The sequence below is a fragment of the Apium graveolens genome, chromosome 9, assembly GCF_009905375.1.
Source record: "Apium graveolens cultivar Ventura chromosome 9, ASM990537v1, whole genome shotgun sequence".
Taxonomy (NCBI): domain Eukaryota; kingdom Viridiplantae; phylum Streptophyta; class Magnoliopsida; order Apiales; family Apiaceae; genus Apium; species Apium graveolens.
In genome coordinates this window covers 264,798,512-264,820,389 of record NC_133655.1, presented here as the reverse complement: position 1 = coordinate 264,820,389, position 21,878 = coordinate 264,798,512, and the positions used below count along the sequence as shown (strand labels likewise).

Sequence of the window (21,878 nt, the reverse complement as noted above, 5' to 3'; positions counted from 1 at the left end):
CCCAGATTGATATTGCTATATCCCAAAGTTTTTCCCATGTTTCCATCTCCATAAGAAACACTTGGGCCAGCTTTCTCCATAAAGTCTGATAGCAGGGTTTTATTTCCAGTCATATATCCTGAACATCCACTGTCCAGAACTAGGATATTTTTCCTGTTACCGTGCAATCACAAAGATCACTAATGATTAGTTTTAAGGACCCAGACTTGCTTGGATCCTTTGGCCTTATTAAGTTTGTTAACATTTGCAGCGGATTTAGCATCATAGTTTATGTTAACATTTTTCTTATCAGCATTTACACTATCAGACTTTGCATCAAAATTTACACTAGAAGGAATAATGCTAACTTTCTTTAAAGAAGGTTTTATTTGATAATAATCATAGTACAAACTATGGTATTCCTTACAAGTATAAATGGAATGCCATAAACTACCACAATGAAAACAAGGATTTTGTGGCCTATATCTAACAGACTGACTCTTAACTCCTGACTTTGAAGGTAAGGAGTTTATGTTCTTATTTTTCCTGCAAAAAGAAGCCAGATGGTTAGAATTTCCACAGTTATAACATTTCTTTCTAGGAGCATTAGGAATAGACTTATAATCATTACTTTTATTCACACCTTCCTTTCCATTCCTATTTTTTCTAGGGAGCTTTACCTTGTTTATATTCTTAACATCTTTCAGCTTATGCTTAAGCTGCTTCTTTGTCATTAAGCCTATGTTAACTTCAGTTGGCTTATCCTGTTTTGGTTTGTCAGAAGTTAATTTCTCTTTAACTTCTGATTTATCAATATCAGACTTTACAGCTACAAACTTAACAGGATTTACCTTTGGCTTTTGTTTAACAACTACAGGCTCAATTTCTACAGTTCCCTTATCATTCTTATCATCTCCATAACCTAAGCCTTCTTTCCAGTTTCCACTACTTAACAAATTCTGAGTTATTCTGCCAGAGTTAGTCCAAGTCCTGATAATCTCTCTTTCCTTTTTTAACTCAGTTTTTAGAGATTCATTTATTTTAAGTACTTCATCCCTAACATAAAAGGCATCATCTCTATCTTTCTGAGTTTGATGGAACATGACTAACTCTTTTTCTAAATAATCATTCCTCTTTTTATAAACAAGATTTTCTGAAGTTAATCTTTCACATTTTAAAGTTTGATCTCTATAACTAATGAATATGGTTTTAAGATATCTTCTCAACTCAGTAATATCATCAGTATGAAAGGCATAATTGGTTTGAGGTACCATTAACTCAGCATTATCAGAACTGCTATCAGGATTTGCCATCAAGGCATAGTTCACCTCACTTTCAGAATCTGAAGTGTCTGTCCAACTTTTCTTCTTTGTGACAAGAGCCTTGCCTTTGTCACTCTTCACTTTCTTGCAATCAGGAGATATGTGGCCTTTCTCACCAAAGTTGTAGCACTTGACATTTGAGTAATCTCCTCTGTCAGACTTTCCTCCTTTGCCTTCAGATTTTTGAAACCCTTCTTATCAGAACTTGCACCTTTCCTGGAAAATTTCTTTCCCTTTCTGAATTTCCTGTATGCAATCCTTGTGATTCCTTTCACCATAAGAGCACACAGCTTCATCATCTCTTCATCAACATCCATCTCAGGTAAGCTTTCAGTTTCTGAGTCATCATCGCTATCAGAACTTGATGACTCAGTATCAGACTTTGTGATGAGAGTTTTTCCTTTGCCTTTTCTTGAGGCAGCTATTTTGGGGGATTCCTCCTCAGTCTTTAGAGCAACTGTCCTTGACTTTATTCCATTCCTCTTGCTTCTTTGTTCCATCTCAAGTTCATAAGTCTTGAGCATCCCATAAATTTCATCAAGAGTTATTTCTTCAAGATTATAGTTGTCTCTTATAGTGGTGGCCTTCAAATCCCAGCTTTCAGGAAGAGCTAACAGGAATTTAAGGTTTGAATCTTCAAGATCATATTCCTTTTTAACTAGTGACAAATCATTCAAGAGTTTGACAAATCTGTCATATAAACCAGTCAATGACTCATCAGGTTTTGAGTCAAAGTGCTCATACTCTTGAGTGAGTATAGTCTTCCTGTTCTTCTTAATTGAATCAGTTTCCTGGCATCTTGTCTCCGAGGCATCCCATATCTCCTTTGCAGTCTTGCAGTTAATTACCCTATTTGACATGACATTATCAATGGCACTATGAAGCAAGTGTCGTACCTTAGCATCCTTAGCAATCGATGAGATATCTTCAGCAGTGTAATCACTCTTCTCCTTTGGAACAGACTTTGCTAGTTCACCTGCAACTACAACAGAGAGTTTGGTTGGCTTCTGTGGTCCTGTCAAGGTATTCTGGATCTGTAGCTTCCAGAAACATAGACATCCTCACCTTCCATATGGGATATTTAGATGGTTTCAGTATGGGAACTCTAATAGTCTCATATCGATTATGGATTTGAGTCTTTGGAGGTTCTTCAGTTTTGGTGGGCTTGGTTGGAGTTTGTTCTTCTTCAGAAATGATTGTTTTTGGATCTTAAACTGTTTGTGTGTTAACTGATCTGCTCTGATACCACTTGTTAGGTCTCACACACTGTAGAAGGGGGTTGAATACAGTGTTTATCACAATCAAATCGAATATAAGTACACAGAAAACATATTTAATTTAACACAATAAACTCTGTTACAATATGGAACTGTCCTCTCTCAGTGATGAACAATTTATCACGAGAGCTGCTAGGGTTACAATGAATAATAACTTCGATTATGATAACACATATAGTGTAAACCCTATGTTTGTGTTTATATACTACACAGTTACAAGATAAATTCTAATTGATATGGAGTATAATTCTGCTTCCTAAAATATATCAACTAGTTATCTTTTCTTCCAAGTATTCCATTCTTCATAGAATTCATTCTTCATGCATATCTCTTCTTGCGTTTGTCTTGATCTTCTTTCCTTTCAATCAGCCGCCTTCCTTATCTGAAAGTCTCCTTAAGTCCTGATATCATCTCCTGATAAATATCTCCTGATAACTTAAGTTCTGACTTCAGTATAAGTACTGATTTCCAGTTAAGTACTGATTTGTCCTGTTAAGTAAGATCTGAAGACTAAACACAAATCATATTAGTCATGACATTATCAAATATTTCTAACAGAGAGCCCAAAGACATCCCTGGCCCATATGGCCCAACAACAACCAAAAGAAAAAACCTTCCCTGATCCACTCAAATTTGAACAGAAGATGTAAGGCCCATGCGTTTGTGAAAAACGTGTAGTAAAATCACATTTCCCAGTTCTGTTTAACATGTAAGGCCCCTGCATAATCATATATTTATCACAATCAAGAAAAAATCCATATTATATATCATATAATTTCTTAGAGATTGCAGTACGACCTGTACTTCATTATAATCACAGATCACAGAAACAGAAAGAGAACAGTAGGGCGGGCCACTAGATATCTTAACAATTATGCCAGCTTGGGGAGTCATTTTATCTGCATAATCTCACCCGCAAGAATTAGTTAATTATTTACATCCTTTAATCATATATGCAGATGTTTAATAATATCATGAAATTTGAGCCAAGATCATAAGGATCCAACTCATGGTTTTGCTAAGCCATTTACACCGTATATTTTTTTATTTATTATCATAGAAACAAATGCAAAAGATAAACTATTAACAAATATAATTTTACAAAGAAAAAGAGAAGAGAAACAAAATAAGACCTAGTGTTGCAGCTCATTTATTTTTATTTCATAAATAGATAAAACCTTACCAATAAGATCAATTGTCATACTTGAGGTATGTCCAACAGATGTACATACATGATAACCTGCAATTAAAAGAATAATATATTTTTCAGCGGATATTCAAGAGGCGGCTATTTCTAAGCTGCTTGTTGATAGTAGAGGCGGTTATTTCTAAGCTTCTTGTTGATAGTAGACTGAGACGCTCGTAAATAGATCTTACCTCCCAACTTATTGGACACGAGGGCACTGCAACCCATGCCACAATGTGATGATCCTCCACAACCCTACAAGAAATAAAATACCAAAACCATTTTTAAGAAAAAGCTTTTCCAAAGAACAATTGATATTTTAATTAGACTTGTGTATTCCACAACCCTACAAGGTATAAAACACTAAGACCAGCATCGAGGCAAAGCCTTTTGGAAGAACAGTTGAGATGTAAGAAGTAAGAACTACTGTAAAATATATAAATATATAAAAACTAGAGTAGGGTATACTTTTAAGTTCTTTTAGGAGTCTTAAAGAGAAACAATGCTCGCAGCAAGGAAGTATGATAGAGAAATATCTAATTACCAAACTAATAGTTGATCTGTTGAGAAATTTATCTTGAATATAGTAACAAACAAGAGAACCAAAAAATGTTCATGTCATTGGATAATATATAATTATCCCTGGCCTTACATGTTAAACAGAACTGGGAAATGTTAAACATAATTGGATAATATATGATTAAATGGTATGATATAATCAACAACCGTACACAATAGTATTGCAAATTACAATTAGAAACAAATACAAAACTCTGGGAACATTAACAAAAAGATAAATATATCAGAAAATGTCAAGACAATACCTAGCATGAGCAACAGAACTTTTTCCTAGAATAATTTAGGTGACAACCAAATAATTTTGTAGAAAAAGTTATGTTGGGCACCCTGTTGATAAGTGGACCAGGTCGAGATACAAACTTCCAAACTCAACTTTAGTACTCAAGTTCTAATACAAAAAGTTATGCTCCTGTGTCGGTACACAAACAAAGTTAAACCCCTGGATTTCTATTTTATAATCAGTACCTTGAAATCGTTGTAATTTTTATTCTTATCAAGTACCTGGGAACGATGTCTTTTGCTACCTATGATCTCGTAAATAGATTAAACAACGGTAATATTAAATATAAGAATATGTTGCCAAAGAGTTGAGAATTTGCAAGACTCGTGATTCCTATAATATTGATGATTGAAAAACAAATAGAAGAGCTGACATAAATACATATGAGTAATGAGTTATGTTTATCTCACTCTACAATGTTATAGCTAATATAATAATAACTGGTAGGCCAACACTTTATTTAAGATTAGTGTGATTTTTACCGACATAGATGAGACTTTTCATAGATATGGGCAAAGTTTAAATCAAGTTGTTCCTCTGAAGATGAACTTGTAATTTCTAGCATCCAGGTCGCGGGGTTGTATTTTTCTTGGATTTTCGACACTTGATTTATGTTCCGCCACAAAGGAGATAAAATGGTTGTTAGGCGATTTGATATGGTGATATGATCTGATATGAGTCCCATACAAAAATTTCATTTTAAACATAGAAAATTATTAGTTGCTGTGCTTATTCTGCATCCTTTGGGACTTGGTTCAAATATTAGTCATTGCTCACCTCAAAATATTCAATTAGTTTACTGGAATGCTGACCCAACTCTCCAGAATATATTATTTGTCCTCCTCTCTTCATTAGAATTAGCTGCAGGAATAAACAACAGAAATTTCCTCCGCTATTGAAACTAATTGTACTAAATAAAGTACATAATCAACTCCCTAAACATGCCTAAAATATGTAAAGTAAACAGTAATATGTAAACAAAAGCAGCACAATTAAGACATAGAAGCACAACATACATAAAAGACATAAAAAGAGACAATTACAGTAGTAATGGACCTTAAAAGCATGTCTAGCTTTGCAACCCATAAGCTGAAAATTACTCTGAAGAACAGGCCTTGTGTATCGAAATGATGACGACGACAACATCGACTCTTTTCCTCCTCCTTCATCACTTATAACCACAAACAAAGAAAAACCCAATCATATTAAACAGATGAGAACATTTGGCACACACATTATGGTCCTTAGCACAAGCTACAAACACAAACATCAAGAAATTCAATTACGCCTTAACTCAATACTATAAAAACCGAAGCACAATAATCAAATTGAAGTAAAAAAAGAGGAGCATACCAGTACATAAATTAAGATAAGCCTAAAGAACAACACGTTTGGAGCATTTCTGACTAGAAATCAAAAAATAAAAAACAGAGAAATTAACAACCTTTGTGCAGAAAAGAAAATAAATAAAATATAATAAAGATGAGGGGGTACCATTTAGCGGGTTCAGAGAGGGTTTGCATTTTCCGTATTTACGCTTCCATTCAATTTGATCTTTACAACGTGGGCACACACCGGTAATCTCAGAGTAAGGTCTGAACTTGCCTCCAACTTCCTGTAAAAAAAGAAAGAAAAAGAATGAATCTCTCTCACATAGGGAGGGGAGAAACCCCCAACTGAGAAAAGCTCAAGAAACCCCCAATTACTCAACCCCTAAACCCAATTGAGAAGACTCTGATTAGCTCCGAACCCTAATTCATCTTCTGCAATAGCTCTGAACTCAACTGTTTGTGTGTGTTTTGATGTGTGAGAGTGTGACGAGAGTGTTTGTGTATGTTTTTAGATGCATTTTTGAGATGAGCGGGGTGTGTGTTAGTTTTGGGCCGCCCAAAAATTTGGTCAAAAAAAGAACCGCCTAAATGTTGTCCAAAGGGAAAAAAAGAACAGCTTAAAATTTTAGGTCTATGGTAACACATTTTTTGATATCAATGCTAACGTCTTTTTTTAATGTTACAATAGTAATTTGCTCCTATCTATGGTAACACTTTTTAATCTCTACTGTAACGTTAAAAAATATGTTAGCTTAGATCAATTTTGGGGGATGTAAGGTAACATTTTTGTTTGTAACACCAAAAAAAGTGTTGATATAGGTCAAATATTGTGTAGTGTAATCCAGAACTATTCTGCTATTTACTTTATATTTCTGTTTACATCTTTTTCTTATTTGTTCGTTGAGTTATCCTCTGGGTATTTGTTGTTATTGTCTAACAAATAAATATGGGGAGATTGAAAGGCATATGTCATAGCCTATTTGTTTATTCGAGGATTTAACTCAACTCAAATAAGAATGTAACAAGTAAATAGTGGATCTACCGTCAAAGAGATCTCACAAAGTAACATCTGTCAAAGGATTCAGAAACAATGTTCATCTACAGACTTGAGGAATTAATGCACTGGAAGAAGTTCAAGAAATTGATCAAGCCTCAGTGATATAAATCAAGATTGTGGATTTAATCAAGTGTCAGAGATCTTGTCAGGGTATCAGATAATTACAGGGATTTAATCTGAAGAAAATCAAGTTATTAAAGTCAAGACATGAAGAAACGTCACAGAAGTTAGTCACTCATGAACCAGTCAGTACATCGAGTGTCAACATTGAAGTGGTGGAATTGATTCATAATTTTCAGAAGATTTTCAGAAGAATGGTTGCAGTTTAAAAGTAGTAATAATTCTCTATTAATTAATTAAGTCATATAATTTAATTAAGAAAATAAATTATATCTGTAAAGATTAATTTATTGATTAATTGATTAATTAATTTCAAATTAATATCATTGATTTTCAGAAGTGTAATTGAATTAAAATTAGCTTTACTTCAATAAGACAATTAAACTTGAACTGGCATGACAATCCAGATTGTCATACCGATTGTCATGCCAGGTCATTTCTAATTGTCTCACCGAAAGTTCTAGCAGGGAGGAGAATTGTCTTGCCAGTTCAGTTTGATAGTCTTGCTAGTTCAATCTTTTATCTCACCGAAAGTCATGGTGGTTCAGTGGATTGTCTTGCCAAGCCTTGGATTGTCTCTCCAATACAATTGCTACTATCCTTCGTTATTTTAAAAGACAGAGAACCAACAACATTGAATACACTTCTCAACTACTCAAGAACAGACAAAGCAGCAGCCGAACAAAACATTTCATCTCTTCACTGTTGCAATTCAAGTTCATTAATTTTTAGCATTAAAGTTAAATCTAAACCACTAGAAATCATTCTCTTGTACTTGTGTAACTATCTAGCGGATCAAAATCCCTAGAACTTAATCTCAAATTGCTTCTAGCATTTGATCTTTTTATTGCAAAAATAGAAAAAGTTCATGTCGAATTTATTCTAGATTTGTGATAAGTTATTTGAGATTAATCCCTTGTAAACGATACCGTTGTTGTAACACCTTTCAAGTTTAATAATAGTTTTATTTAACTTGAATTTTGTTTCACTTTTTTATTCCGCATTAAATTCTATTAAAAAGTATAGTTTGTATTCAACTCCCCTTCTACAAACATATTGGGACCTAACAGTTACAAATATTTTTAAATTCAAAATCTGATCAGTTTTGATTTTATTTATTAATGGAGCAGTTTAATTCATACATTAATTGTATGGGCAGTTTCACTTTTCCTCTCCTATAAATAGAGGCTAAAGTGAATGTAATTTACAAACCACACTACATTCTCTTATCTTGTCCCTCTCTGCATTTATCTCCCAAAAACACAAGTTCGAAGTGCCGTTAGTTAGTTTTCCGGCGACTGAGGTGCTAGTCGAGGTGGAGGTTTTGTTGCTGCTGTTAACATAAACTCCGAGCTGTTTTATCTTTATGGAGATATTGCACGCATCCCAACGTAGTAGGTAGGGGGCAATATTCTCTTCAAGAGCAGCCAAGGCTTCGAGCAAGGCCTGGTGACTCAGCTATGATCATCTTTTCTTGGCGTTCTGTATCTTTGCACAACCATTATTTTTAATCACTGTTAAAAGCTATGGTTTCGGGTACATCTTCGTTTTTCTCTTCGTTATTTCAGTTACTGATTTTGTTTACATGCATGTTTTGTTTTATTAACTATGGTCTTGGCCTGGACTTGCTAAATTTTTTATATACTTGCCTCTATATTGCTATATTTGTTAGTGAAATTTACAACATTCTTGAAGAGAATATTAGTTATTTAGAATTTAGCATAATGGTTAACGAACGTGAGGTTATCGTTGGTGGTGGTAGCGGTTCGGGTGCAACTGCTGTGGCCATTGATTGGACCACCTATATTTTCCCACAAGCTGTTGAACTAACCGGTTTACCGGAGAAATTCAATGATGGCATTGGCTTTTCTCGCTGGCAGAAAAGGATGAAGTTGTGGCTGACTATAAAGGGTCTATGGTCGGTTGTGGAATATGAGAAACCAGTAGTGGATCAAGAGAAGGCTGACACAGTTAAGGATTTTGCAAAGTGGGCTGAGAAGGATGGAGTGGCTAGGGCGGCCATTCTGGAGGCTCTAACAAGCACTTTGTTTGATGTCTATTCTTCTGATGCCTACTCCACAAAACTCTTATGGGAGAAGCTGGACCAGACACATAATACTGACTCACAAGGTCTAGAAAAGTATTATGTGGCAAGGTTCCTCGAGTTCAAGTTGGTGGACAATAAGTCCATGACTGAGCAGGTGCATGAGTTCGAAATGATAGTGCATGCTTTGAAGGAGTCTGGAATGGACCTCCCGGAGAAGTTCAAGGTGATGAGTGTGATTGAAAAGCTCCTAAAGTCTTGGGAAGAGTTCTCTCTCTCCCTGAAAAGACAGAAAGGAGAGATCACCTGGACCAACCTTATGCTGGACATCTCGGTGCAAGAACAACACAATTCCAAAGAGGGACATGTGATGCCAACTGAACACGGTACCTCGAAGGTAAACATAGCAACTGTAGGACAGAAGAGGAAGGCTTTTGCTAAGAAAGCTAATAGTAACAAACCTAAGAGTGACAAGGACAAGGCCAAGAAACCCAAGGCAAACAACCATGTTAGTCTTGTGGGCAGGTTGGGCACTGGAGTAAGGACTGCCCTACGAAGAAAGCAAAGAAAATCGAGGTAGCGCAAGCGAATGTTGTGCTTGGAACCGCACGTGGGCTTGTAGTGAACATGGTCGTTGGTGAGGCTACGGCTTCTGAAACCAATGTTGACTGGTATGTATCCTACAACCCTGTAATATTTTCTACCTATCTGTCAAATGAATGGTTGATAGATACTGGAGCTAATGTACATATTTTTGCTGATATTAGTTTATTTGTATCTTATCAACAGAGTCATAGCCTGACTGTGAAGATGGGGAATGCTAGTGCTGCTCAAGTACATGGAGTTGGAAATATGGATATGAAGTTCCCTTCAGGACGTATTCTATCTCTGACGAGAGTGCATCATGTTCCCGACATGCGTAGAAATATAATAAGTGGAAGTTGTTTAGTTTCTAGTGGTTTTGAAATTTCGCTCAAATGTAATAAAGTAGTTCTTATTCACACTGGTTCTTATCCCGTTTTGGGAAATTTGAATAATAATGTTATTCCTTCTGTTAACTGTATTGAATCGTCGAATATATGGCATGCTAGACTAGGTCATTTAAACTTTGGTGCTCTTAAGAACATGATGAACTTAGAGTTGATTCCAAAATATACCATAGAAAAGAATTCTAAATGTCAAGTATGTGTGTCTGCTAAACAAATAAGGAAACCTTTTTATAACGTTGTTAGGGATTCAGACTTGTTAGTTTTAGTACACACTGATATTTGTGAATTTGGTGGTGTATTGACCAATACCAGTTTAGATACTTCATTACCTTTATAGATGATAGTAGTAGATATTGTTATGTTTATTTACTTAGACATAAAGATGAAGCACTTAGTAAATTCATTATATATAAAACTGAAGTAATAAAAAAAAACTAGTAAGGTACTTAAAAGGTTGAGATCCGATAGAGGTGGTGAGTATACGAGTAACGTTTTTTATGAATTTTGTGCAAACAATGGTATAGTTCATGAAATTACTCCACCATACACACCTGAGTCTAATGGGGTTGCTGAGCGAAAGAATAGAACATTTAAAGATATGATTAATAGTATGCTTATTAACTCTGGGTTGCCTAAATACATGTGGCTCTAAATACGGCTTGCCAATTTTGAATAGAGTCCCTCTGAAACACATGGATAAGACACCCTTGGAGTTATGGAAAGGAAGAATGACTAGTCTTAAGTATCTTCGTGTGTGGGGGTGCCTTGCTAAGGTGCTTGTTCCTGAACACAAGAGAAAGAAACTAGATCCAAAGACTGTTGACTGTATCTTTCTGGGCTATCTTGAAACCACTACAACTATGAGATTTTTAGTGTTAAAATCTGACATAGATGATATAGTGGCAAACACGATAGTTGAATTTCGAGATACGGCATTCTTTGAGGATGTCTACCCTATGAAGACTGGAATACCTGAGATGACTTCTGAGGAAGATCCTACTCACACATCGAGTTCTATTCCTGATCATGTGGAAAAGATGATAAATGTGGGGGCGGAACCTAGTAGTAGCTCTATTCCTAAGGAAGTGGAGGAACCGAGGAGAAGTAAGCGTGCAAAGGTAGTCGAGGATTTTGGAGGTGATTTCATCACTTACAATATCGAGGATGAACCTTTAACTTTCTGACAAGCTATGGATTCTTCTGAGTCAAGGCACTGGAAGGGCGCTGTGAAGAGTGAAATTGACTCTATTGTTTCTAATGGAACATGGGAGTTGGTTGATCTCCCTCCTGGGTGTTCTACTATTGGGTGCAAATGAGTCTTTAAAAGGAAGTTGAACCCTGACGGCTCAATAGACAAGTATAAAGCTAGACTGGTAGCTAAGGGTTTTAAGCAAAATGAAGAAATTGATTACTTTGATTCATACTCTCTGGTTGCAAGAATGGTAACAATCTGAATGTTTATAGCATTGGCTTCAGTCCATGGTCTTATCATCCATCAAATGGATGTAAAGATGGCTTTTCTTCATGGTGAACTTGAAGAAGAGATTTATATGGATCAGCCTGAGGGATTTGTTGCATCTGGCAATGAAAGGAAAGTATGTAAGTTGATCAAGTCCATCTATGGCTTGAAACAAGCTCCCAGAGATTGGCATAAAAAGTTTGATGAAACTGTATTGCCTTTCAGTTATAAGATTAATGAAAGTAATAAGTGTGTCTAGACTAAAGTTAAAGGTAATGAGTGTGTTATTCTGTGCCTATATGTGGATGACATTTTACTGTTTGGAACCAATATTGAGATTATTAACGGGACTAAAGAATATTTTGAAATGAAGGATATGGATGAGGCAAGTGTGATTCTTGAAATCAAACTGATTTAGTCCACTAAAGGAATAACCTTGACTCAATCTCATTATATAGAGAAATCTATACTTGAGAAATATGGGTATTCACAGTGTAGAATCTCTAGTACACCCTATGATTCGAAAGTTTCCCTTGTTAAGAATACTTCAGGAGTGCCTGTGTCTCAGTTAAGGTATTCTTAGATTATTAGGAGCTTGCAATATCTTGCTAACTGTACTAGACTAGATATTTCATATTATGTGTCTAAGTTGGGTAGATATACAAGTTGTCCAAACATAACTCATCGAGATGCTCTTGATAGAGTACTTAGATATCTAAAAGGCATAATGTACCTTAGTTTACACTACATGAGATTTCCTGGTGTGCTTGAAGGGTACAGTGATGCAAGTTGGATAGCTAAGAAGTCTGGTTCCAATGGAGTGACTGGATACGTGTTCATGGCTGGTGGAACAATATCCTGGAAGTCAAGCAGACAGACTATAATTACTCGGTCTACTTTTGAGGCTGAGTTGTGTGCACTTGATGTCACAGGAACGGAGGCTGAATGGTTACATGGACTTATGTCTGCGATACCTGTAGTAAGAAGATCGTTTCCCTGCTATTGATATTCACTGTGATAGTCGAACAACTATCGACAAGATTAGTAGTAAAAATCATAATGCTAAAATTAAGAGACACATCCAAGTTAGACTCGAGTCTATAAGGGGTTTAGTGACTGATAGGATCATAGCTATAGAGTTTATAGGAATTCAGAATAATATACCTGATCCTCTTACTAAAGGACTGGAACCTGCAGTGGTCCTGAAGTCAAGGTTGGGGATGGGACTGTCAACCCATCATAATTTATCAACAGTGGGAACCCAATACACATGAGAGGAGATCCCTCGAAGTGTATTCAATGGGTAATAACAAGCTGTAAGGATGAATTGATAGTACCTTTGCTACATAGATGATACTATAGTATCTGAGTCTATCCCCTGTAAACCTAGAAGGTACTGACACTGCTAGAAAAACAAGAGTGTTAAAACTCTGAATGGGGTCAAGTCATTTGACGAGATAGAGGCAATATATCTCTGGAGATGCCCAGCTAAGCGAATGTAATTGTGTGGTCGCAATTAGAGAATAGGGTTAATCCTTGAAGCATTCGACAAACAGAATCGATACATGACCATTAATGTCTCAAAGCCGTAGATTGGCACCATAGCCTTTGACTTGTCGTCGTCTATGGAATATGGTTATACTAAACGGATTAAGATTCAAGGTCAAATATTCCATCTGAATCTGATAACCATTGAAGTAGAGGATTTAGGAGGGTTCAAACTCGGAAGGGTACCGACTCTAAAAAAACAAGTCATGATGGAAAATTAATCGCATTTCTGTATGGATTTGTGGGGGATTGTTAGAAAATTAGGATTTTAGAGCTTAATTTTAATTATGTTCTTGATGTTAATCCTAAAATCTAATGATTGGAAATTATTCAATGATATTTGAACTTAAATTTTCATGTATGGTTTTACGAATTTTCTTAATGAAATCCATATGAAATGAGAGTTGAAAGTAGCTAGAAAAAACTTGGAATTTTGAGAATGTTTTTGTCCCACGTTGAAATAAATCAAGGGAGTTGTGTGCTTTATATGGTATCATACACATGAGTAGTATACAACTACTAAGGTATGTGATGGTCCATTGTGTTGTTGTGTGCTTCACGCGCATACACACACGCACGTGCGCGCCGCCGCTGCCCCGTCACGCCACGCACTTGACCGGGCCGGGTCGGGTCGAAGGGCGATTTGGGAGAATGTCTCGGCGTCTCGCGTACACGAGGCGACCTGGGCGAGAATTTTATTTATTTGAAAATTAATTTTAATTCAAATTTATTTATCAGTTGACTGTATTATTATTATAATTGTTAGGCTGGGTTCGATACTGAATTGGGCTAAGTCACTTTGTTAGTGGGCTTAGTCTAATTCATTGAACCTGGACATGAATATAATCTGATCTGTAACTGATATATTCAATTAAAATTTAAATCTGATAATAATGTGGGTGCTAAATGAAAAGCTGTTACAAATATTTTTAGATTTAAAATCTGATCAGTTTTGATTTTATTTATTAATGGGGCAGTTTAATTCATACATTAATTGTGTGGGCAGTTTCACTTTTCCTCTCCTATAAATAGAGGGTAAAGTGAATGTATTTTACACACAACACTACATTCTCTTCTGTTGTCCCTCTTTGCGTTTCTCTCCCAAAAACACAAGTTCGAAGTGCTGTTAGTTAGTTTTCCGATGACTGAGGTGCTAGTCGAGGTGGAGGTTTTGTTGCTGTTGTTAACATAAACTCCGAGTTGTTTTATCCTGGTGGAGATATTGCACGCATCCCAACGCAGCAGGTATGGGGCAATATTCTCTTCAAGAGCAGCCAGGGGCCCAGGGTTTCGAACAAGGCCTGGTGACTCAGCTATGATCTTCTTTTCTTGGTGTATCTCTGCACAACCATTATTTTTAGTCACCGTTGAAAACTATGGTTTCTGGTACATCTTCGTTTTTCTCTTCGTTATTTCAGTTACTGATTTTGTTTACATGCATGTTTTGTTTTGTTAACTGGGTTTTGGCCTGAACTTGATAAATTTTTTATATACTTGCCATAAATGTTGCTATATTTGTTAGTGAAATTTATAACACAAGTTTTCCCTATCTATTTTGTTAATTTGTCGAGATTAAAAATACATTATCTATATGTTTAGACATCAGATTTGAGCATTGATCGCTGCAAAAAGACTGTTAAGGAGGATGAATCTGAAGTTGAGAGACGGGTGTCAGAAGCGCTGGTTGTGCTGCTGCAGTGATATCAGCAAGCCATGTGGATGGAGGAATCAATTCACCGCTTAATAGTTTTAAAGTCCAGATTGGGTTCCCATTTTCCAAGTAAATGAACATGGCTGAATTTTGATAAGTTGTTTGAAGGTTGTAAATATGGAGATGCAGACAGTAGTATTATGTTGATCTACCTAATAAATGAAGGGAACTTTTCTTTCCATCGCAACTCTAACGCAAGATATTGTAGCAGAGAACTTTGGTCAAAGATTAATGTGTTATGTGATAGACCGGTGGAACAATGCTTGAAAAATGGATTGGAATAAGATAGTAGTAGTACGACTATTTCAAGCTAGGTATGGTCGTATCACGTATATATGCTTAAATCTGTTGTCCGATCAATTACAATTAACAGAGTAGTCGAGTTTTGTTAGGGATTTACGTTGGTGGTATAAACATTTCTTACTGCTTGACAACTTTACAACTGGAAACTGCAAACATCAGCATTACTTTCAATCAAATTACTACGAGACTATTCTCTTGTATATAAAGCGGCCGATTAAATTCATTAGTACGAGGCCTTTTAGGATGTGGAGTTTGGCTTGCTCGCGGCCCAACATGTATAGAGATCTCTACTTACTCTTTAGGATATGGTTTGCTAATAACCTTTCTCCAATCTTCATGAAATTGGGAGTTCAACTTGTGTATGCAGCTGAGTAGGTTTTACATGTGAGTTGATATTGTGTCATCAGTAACTTGTGCCAATGATGCGAGTGACCAAGTGGTATTTGGTAAGCTGTGAAAACTCAACGTTCTACAAATGATATAAACAACTGTTTACCTCCTAAACAAACTGGTTCGGCTCCACTCCGCATGCATTATTTAGTTCAGTATTGTTACTAATATAGTATTATTATCTTTTGCTGCATATTGTTACTAATATAGTATTATTATCTTTTGCTGCATATTTTCTTTTTCTTAATATTATTGTGGTTTGGGGGCCGCTCAAGTCTCAATTTGAAGTCGATCTCATCTACTATTCCAAATATAATTGACATACCTATAAGCTGTCATTGTATTATTAAATTTTGTCTAATTTAAACATATAACAGGCATTGTAGGTACGCTCTTATGGCCCATATCAAGTTTCCGGCCATCAAACACTGTCATTCCTTGATGCAATTGATGTGGTGGACCTCGCTGCTTTGAGCTTCAGCTATGCAGAATTATCTTAAATCTATCTTTTTTCTCAACCGAAAGTTCACTTCTCGATAATGTGTAATATGATTATATCTCACACAAGTTACAACTATTTCAATATATCTTGCCATCCGAATATGATTTGTTTGTTTTTTGGTTTTAAGTATCGATATGTCTTGCCACCCGAATTTTCTTGTTCGGGCAACCATGGTCATACTTTAATGTTTCTGATCACATGGTGTGTAGATATAGTAAGACATTGAATACATAAAATACAGACAGCTGGGATGTCCTTGTTTAGCTGTTTGTATTCAAACGTTGCTTGGCAGTTGGTGCCTGATTATTAGTACAGTTTTATGAACTAGTCTTCATCTTTAAGAAAAACAATAATGATTCTGACAACTGTATTGTGAAAACTAAGTGTACCGTTATTCACATGATTACATCACTTTCTGTTTCATCAGAATCTATTGAAAACATGCTGTGCACCAAACCAAGTTACAAAATCTATCAGGAAACTAACCTGATCAAACCTCTCATTATGTACACTAGGAATAAAACCTAATCAGACCACTTATGGTACAAACATGTAGGAAAAAGTTATGATTTTGTTCCCATTATGAGAACAAGAACGTTTCAGCCATAATATATGAGAATCATATGGCTCCCAACTTCCCATTATGAAAAGCAAAATGTTTGGCAAGGCCTAAAAAATACAACAATACGAACAGCCAAACAGTACTGTTATGAGAAAATACGACACCCCAATGATACTAATTTACTTTGATAATATTGTAAAAGTATTTATTCCTGCTAAAATGTACTATTTATAGATTTATCACTAAAGAATCTGGCACCATTACAGAAATTTACAATGGAAAGAAAATGAAAGAACTTTGAGATTAATAAATATAAAATGAATTACACTTTGATCTGAATCATACTGCACTACCAAAATTTTTCTCACAGAATGAAGAAAGCAAGGCTGTACACATGCAACTGACTGCCAAACGACACTTTGATTTCAAGGGAATATGTAGGAAGACAATGAACGAGTCTGTATGTTTAAGTGGAGGGGATGGTATGAAGCATCCTATGTTGCTTCTTATTGGAGATTACGCGCTAAAATGGATTGATGTGGTGAATGGAAATTTCATAATGTACAGATTTGATTGCAATAAATTATTTGATTTCAGGTATAGGCATCATAAGACAGCAGAACGGCTGCTCGGGTGGAAAAGGAGGGAACAAACAGAGGAAGGAGACGAATACGAGTTCTGCAGGGCAGGACAAGGATCGGGATACACATTTTCCGAAACACCTGACACATCCGAACATAGCCATGAAGCAGACGCATAAGTAGTAGTGGTGAAGGAAATATTTGATAGACAAATTGATGTAAAAGGAGATTCAGAAATCCCGGAAAAATTGCCTGCAATAGTGACATTTGTGCCAACTATGTCTTTAAAACTGATGCCTTTGACAACAGGAAGTGCATGAGGATCATATTTATCATCTGGGTGTGACTTGGACTGACCTGTTGCCAGGATCGCCGTCTTAATATTTTTAATTTTTGCATCTGAGATGTATATTTCTTCTATAAAACCCCCTCTACCTACTGAGGTCTTCAATTCAATCCCAATGAAGGAGTCGTGTAGGTCTATTTTCTCTACAAGAACATTGGAGATGCCACCAGACATCTCACTGCCAAAAGCCAAGCCAGCACCTGTAGCAGATTGAAGGCGAACTTCCCGGATGTGGACATCTGAGGTCGGTTTCCCAAGAGCAATTCCATATTCATCCCAGCCACTCTTTAGCACAATAGCATCGTAACTCACACTAATGTTGCTCTTCTCAATGCATACATACTCTGAGGAATCTGCAAATAATATGACCAGGCTGAGAGTATGCTTACATTACCGGTAACATAACATGTTTTCTAGTCCATAAACTGAATAAGCATACCTGGTACTATTCCACTAGTGTAGGGCGATTCTGGTGAAGCATAAGCTGTAACATTTTGAACCAGGACATTACTGCAACACAAATTACATGTCATAAAACAGATAAATTCAAGGAATTTTTAAGCGAAACAAGTATCTGAAAGGGGTGAGCAAATTACCTGCAATATACAGGATGAATGTTGTAGGATGGGGGGTTTAAGAATGTTAGATTTGAAACAACCACATCCTTGGAGCTTATAAATTCCACCAGGTGTGGTCGGCTATAATTTAAAGAATGAGAACTAAATTGCTCCCACCACACAGAACCCTGACCATCTACAGTCCCATTGTCACCTGTGTAATGGATATTAAGTGTACATCTATGACAACATATAGACTATAACTCTCAAATCTCAATTGAATGATACAACAGATTAATTAAATGCAAGGATGATTCTACCTGTAATTACAACATCGACTAAATTATTTCCGGTAATTAGGCTTCGATATCTACCACCCGGAAGTTCAATACCACGTCCATACGATGGAAGGGGGTCAACAACCTCCCAATGAGCAATATCCTACAAAAAGAAAATTATATAAGCAAATAATATAATATTAACAGATACTAAAAAGTGTGAGCAGATAAGCAGTAAATACACAATAATAACCTCAGAATGCAGAAATGAGCTTGGAATTAGTTATATATATTAGCATTATTATATGCATATTTTACAATGAATGAGTAGAATATATCACCTGTGATCCAAGAATAACAGCTTCTTTTTCCAGAAAGAGGGTGAGGTGGCTGGTAAGGTTGAAACTTCCAGTAAGCCACTGACCGGATGGGACATAAAGCTGGGCACCACCTTTGTCTGCAAAGGACTTGAGATAGAAAATGGCATTTTGGAAGGCAATCGTGTTTAGTGCTTTCCCATCTCCAACTGCCCCAAATTCCAAGATAGATACACTGTGAGGCCTGGGTTTGAGAGGCCCGTTAGATTTGCATTGTCCAATATTATCAGCTGCGGAATGTTGAACAACATGACTCAATGCAACAAGTAATATCAAAGTCACCTGAAAAACACGAATAATCAAAGAAGAATGGTAAATAGAAGTGTAAAACATTGTCAACACCTGATGTTTCTTTCTCTGGAATAATTTTATGATATTTGGATCTCAGCTTTTAGACAATAGTGCAGTTAAATATAAGAAATGCACCACACAAACCAGAACCTATATAATAGAAACAATGTTGTCAAGGTCACTATTTAGCGGCTAACAGGTATGACAAAACAAAAATACTAAAATGGTTACTGGGAATCATCAACCATGTGACAAATATATTGTAATAAAGCTTTATAAAGCATATAAACTATTCAATAGTGAAAATTCCAGAGTAGGACAAGTTGTCTGAACAGCCACATTGACTATAAAACTTAAGCTGCCGTTGATAAAGTATAATAAATTAACCAAGTACTACAAATTTGTAAGAACTATATTTGCTGTCATGATTAAATACAACTGAAAAGGGAAATATAATCATTCAAAACAACAGGTTATTTACATATAGCAAAAAATCAATCTAGAGAATAGAAACATTGTATCCTACAAAATGTATAAGAGCCAAAATTAAATGAGAGACTACTCATGTGTGTGTGTGTGAAATAAATCAGACCACTCATGTGTGTGTGTATGAAATAAATGGACAAGCTAGTGCTATATTGACTGCAGGTATTACCAATCCAATGAGGTTCCTAGGGGCTTCAGGATCTGACTCAAGGTCACAAAATTAGACCTAAAACCAAAGCAATCAAAGTTGATTTAATTCCATTATTGGCAAATAGCATTAAAGTTACAAGACAAAACTAGAAATTTGTACACAAGTCTATTCAAGTTGTTTGGATTGTACACAATGTACACAAGTAAACAAACACTAAAAGCACAATTAAGATCAAATCAATACCACAAATAACAAAATCACTCCCAAACAATTCAAACTTAACCACCCACTTCAAAAACAAGATTTTACAGGCAAATTCAATCAAGAAAACCATCAAAAATCACACAATTACCATAAAGAAACGATCTTTACTCAATGATCAAACGAAATGAAAAATACCCCTCATCAATCAAGCAATTTAACAAACACCCATTATGCAAAAACCAAAAGGGGATCAAGAAATGTAGATAAAAATGCAAACTTGATGTTAAAAATGCAAACTTTATGAATTTAAAGAAACGTACTTACTAGCCTCTTCATGATTTTCTTGACTCCTCTTGGCATTTGCAGAGGAGAAACAAGGAGGAGAGAAATGGTGAGAGTGATGATGATGATGGAATTAAAGACCAAAAATAACGGATGGTAAGAGAAAAAGACAGCTCAGAAAATAAAGAAAAGACAGCTCTTCTTTAACTCTTGATGCATACAATTTTAGTACAAGAAGCTTGTGTAAGTAATGTTAAGTAATTGCATATATGTTTATAATGTTTCATATGTGACATAAATCAGTTGTGTTTGGTAATAATGTGGGAATATATAATGTTAAGATGGTAAGTGATTTTGAAAATTATAAATTACTGTATTAATCAGGGGGCTAATTTAAAACGGCTATTGCCGACACAAGAAAGTAATTAAGGGTGGGGATTAAAGATTTAATTAAGGGGTTAATTAATTTGGGAAAATAATTAAGGGAAGGAGACAATGGAATTTTGGAATCATGTGTATGCATGGACAGCGAAGAGTCGCATGTGGCTCAGGACAGCATGTGGGACCCTTACTCCAATGATGCATTAGAATTGCTAGCCTGGACCATTCACTTGCCAGATCATCTTGGGCCGTCAAGTAGGTCCCGTTTCTCTCTTCTTTTTGCAATTTAACAATTCACCATTTTCAAAAAAAAAAAAAACAATTCACCATTTTTAATATACAGAACCGAAATTAAATATTAAATATCGCATCTGCGACTGAAAAATGCGATGAGATGGAACCTCCTTGTATGCATGTATGTATTTTCTCACGACACTGGATATTTTTAACTAATCATACATAACAATTACTAGTATAAAACCCGTGCAATGCACGATTATTTTAAATAATTATTATTTTATTAATTATATTTGTTAAAAGAATAAGTATGTCTCAATGAGTATAATCAAATATATTTTTCATTATATATAAGTATGTCTCAATAAGTATAATCGAATAATTATAAGTGAATTATATTTTTTAAAAGAATAAGTATGTCTCAATAAGTATTATCGAATATATATTTCATTAAAAATGCAAACTTTTTATGTTAAATAGTCCTAAACTTGTTGATCCAGATAGGGTGCCTCGTGATTTATCTTTCTTACTTTTAGTTTTGTGTGATTCGTTTCGTAGAATCAGAAATCGAGTTTATATGTTGAATAGTTAATAATTTTTCGTATTATTATTTAAAGGGTAGTGTAACTCTTTGTTGCATATCTCTATCACAAGTATGCGGTTTTTCTGTGTGTTATTTTGACATGTTAAACATGATCGATCATGCAGAAAAAAGGAAAATGAGGTGTTTTAATTAAAAAAGATAAAAAAATAATGTGTTTTAGTTAAAAAATATAATTGATTTATATATTAATTATGATTTAAATAGTTTTAAAATATGTAGGTTCAAAATAGAATAAATTAAGGCCAATTGAGTAAAAATAATATGAATAATTAAGTAACGGTAATTAGGTAATTTCAGCAAGTACCGACCAACCAACTACCAAATTTTTAATGTTTCGTCTCTTATAATATTGTATAGATAAATTATGAATATCATGATAGTAATGCACACTTTTGTAAGAATAAAGGTGTGTAAGGATTCATGTAATGTGTAATTATTAGAGCAAATCCAACAATATCCTAGTA

At 35.3% G+C, this 21,878-nt stretch overlaps 1 protein-coding gene across 2 annotated transcripts; it reads right to left on the bottom strand.

Moving 5' to 3' along the window:
* Nucleotides 1-16,795: 16,795 nt before the first annotated feature.
* LOC141684627 (putative polygalacturonase) lies at nucleotides 16,796-20,457 on the bottom strand. Of its 2 annotated transcripts, none has more exons than XM_074489690.1 (6): nucleotides 20,235-20,457; nucleotides 18,743-19,060; nucleotides 18,444-18,564; nucleotides 18,163-18,337; nucleotides 18,006-18,076; nucleotides 16,796-17,919 (listed from the first exon to the last, which is right to left on the bottom strand). In XM_074489690.1, the coding sequence occupies exons 1-6, from the start codon at nucleotides 20,268-20,270 to the stop codon at nucleotides 17,246-17,248; spliced, it is 1,395 nt and encodes a 464-aa protein (XP_074345791.1). In that variant the 5' UTR covers nucleotides 20,271-20,457; the 3' UTR covers nucleotides 16,796-17,245. The 2 variants fall into 2 exon arrangements, with proteins under 2 accessions (XP_074345791.1, XP_074345792.1); XM_074489691.1 differs by lacking the exon at nucleotides 20,235-20,457 and adding an exon at nucleotides 20,059-20,176.
* Nucleotides 20,458-21,878: the final 1,421 nt, after the last annotated feature.

Coding starts and splice junctions, on each gene's coding strand:
- LOC141684627 (XM_074489690.1), bottom strand. CDS start 20,270: ATGCCAAGAGGAGTCAAGAAAATCATGAAGAGGCTA. Junction 19,061..20,234: donor AGAAAATCATGAAGAGGCTA/GTAAGTACGTTT, acceptor CGTGTTTTTCAG/GTGACTTTGATATTACTTGT. Junction 18,565..18,742: donor CTGTTATTCTTGGATCACAG/GTGATATATTCT, acceptor TTCTTTTTGTAG/GATATTGCTCATTGGGAGGT.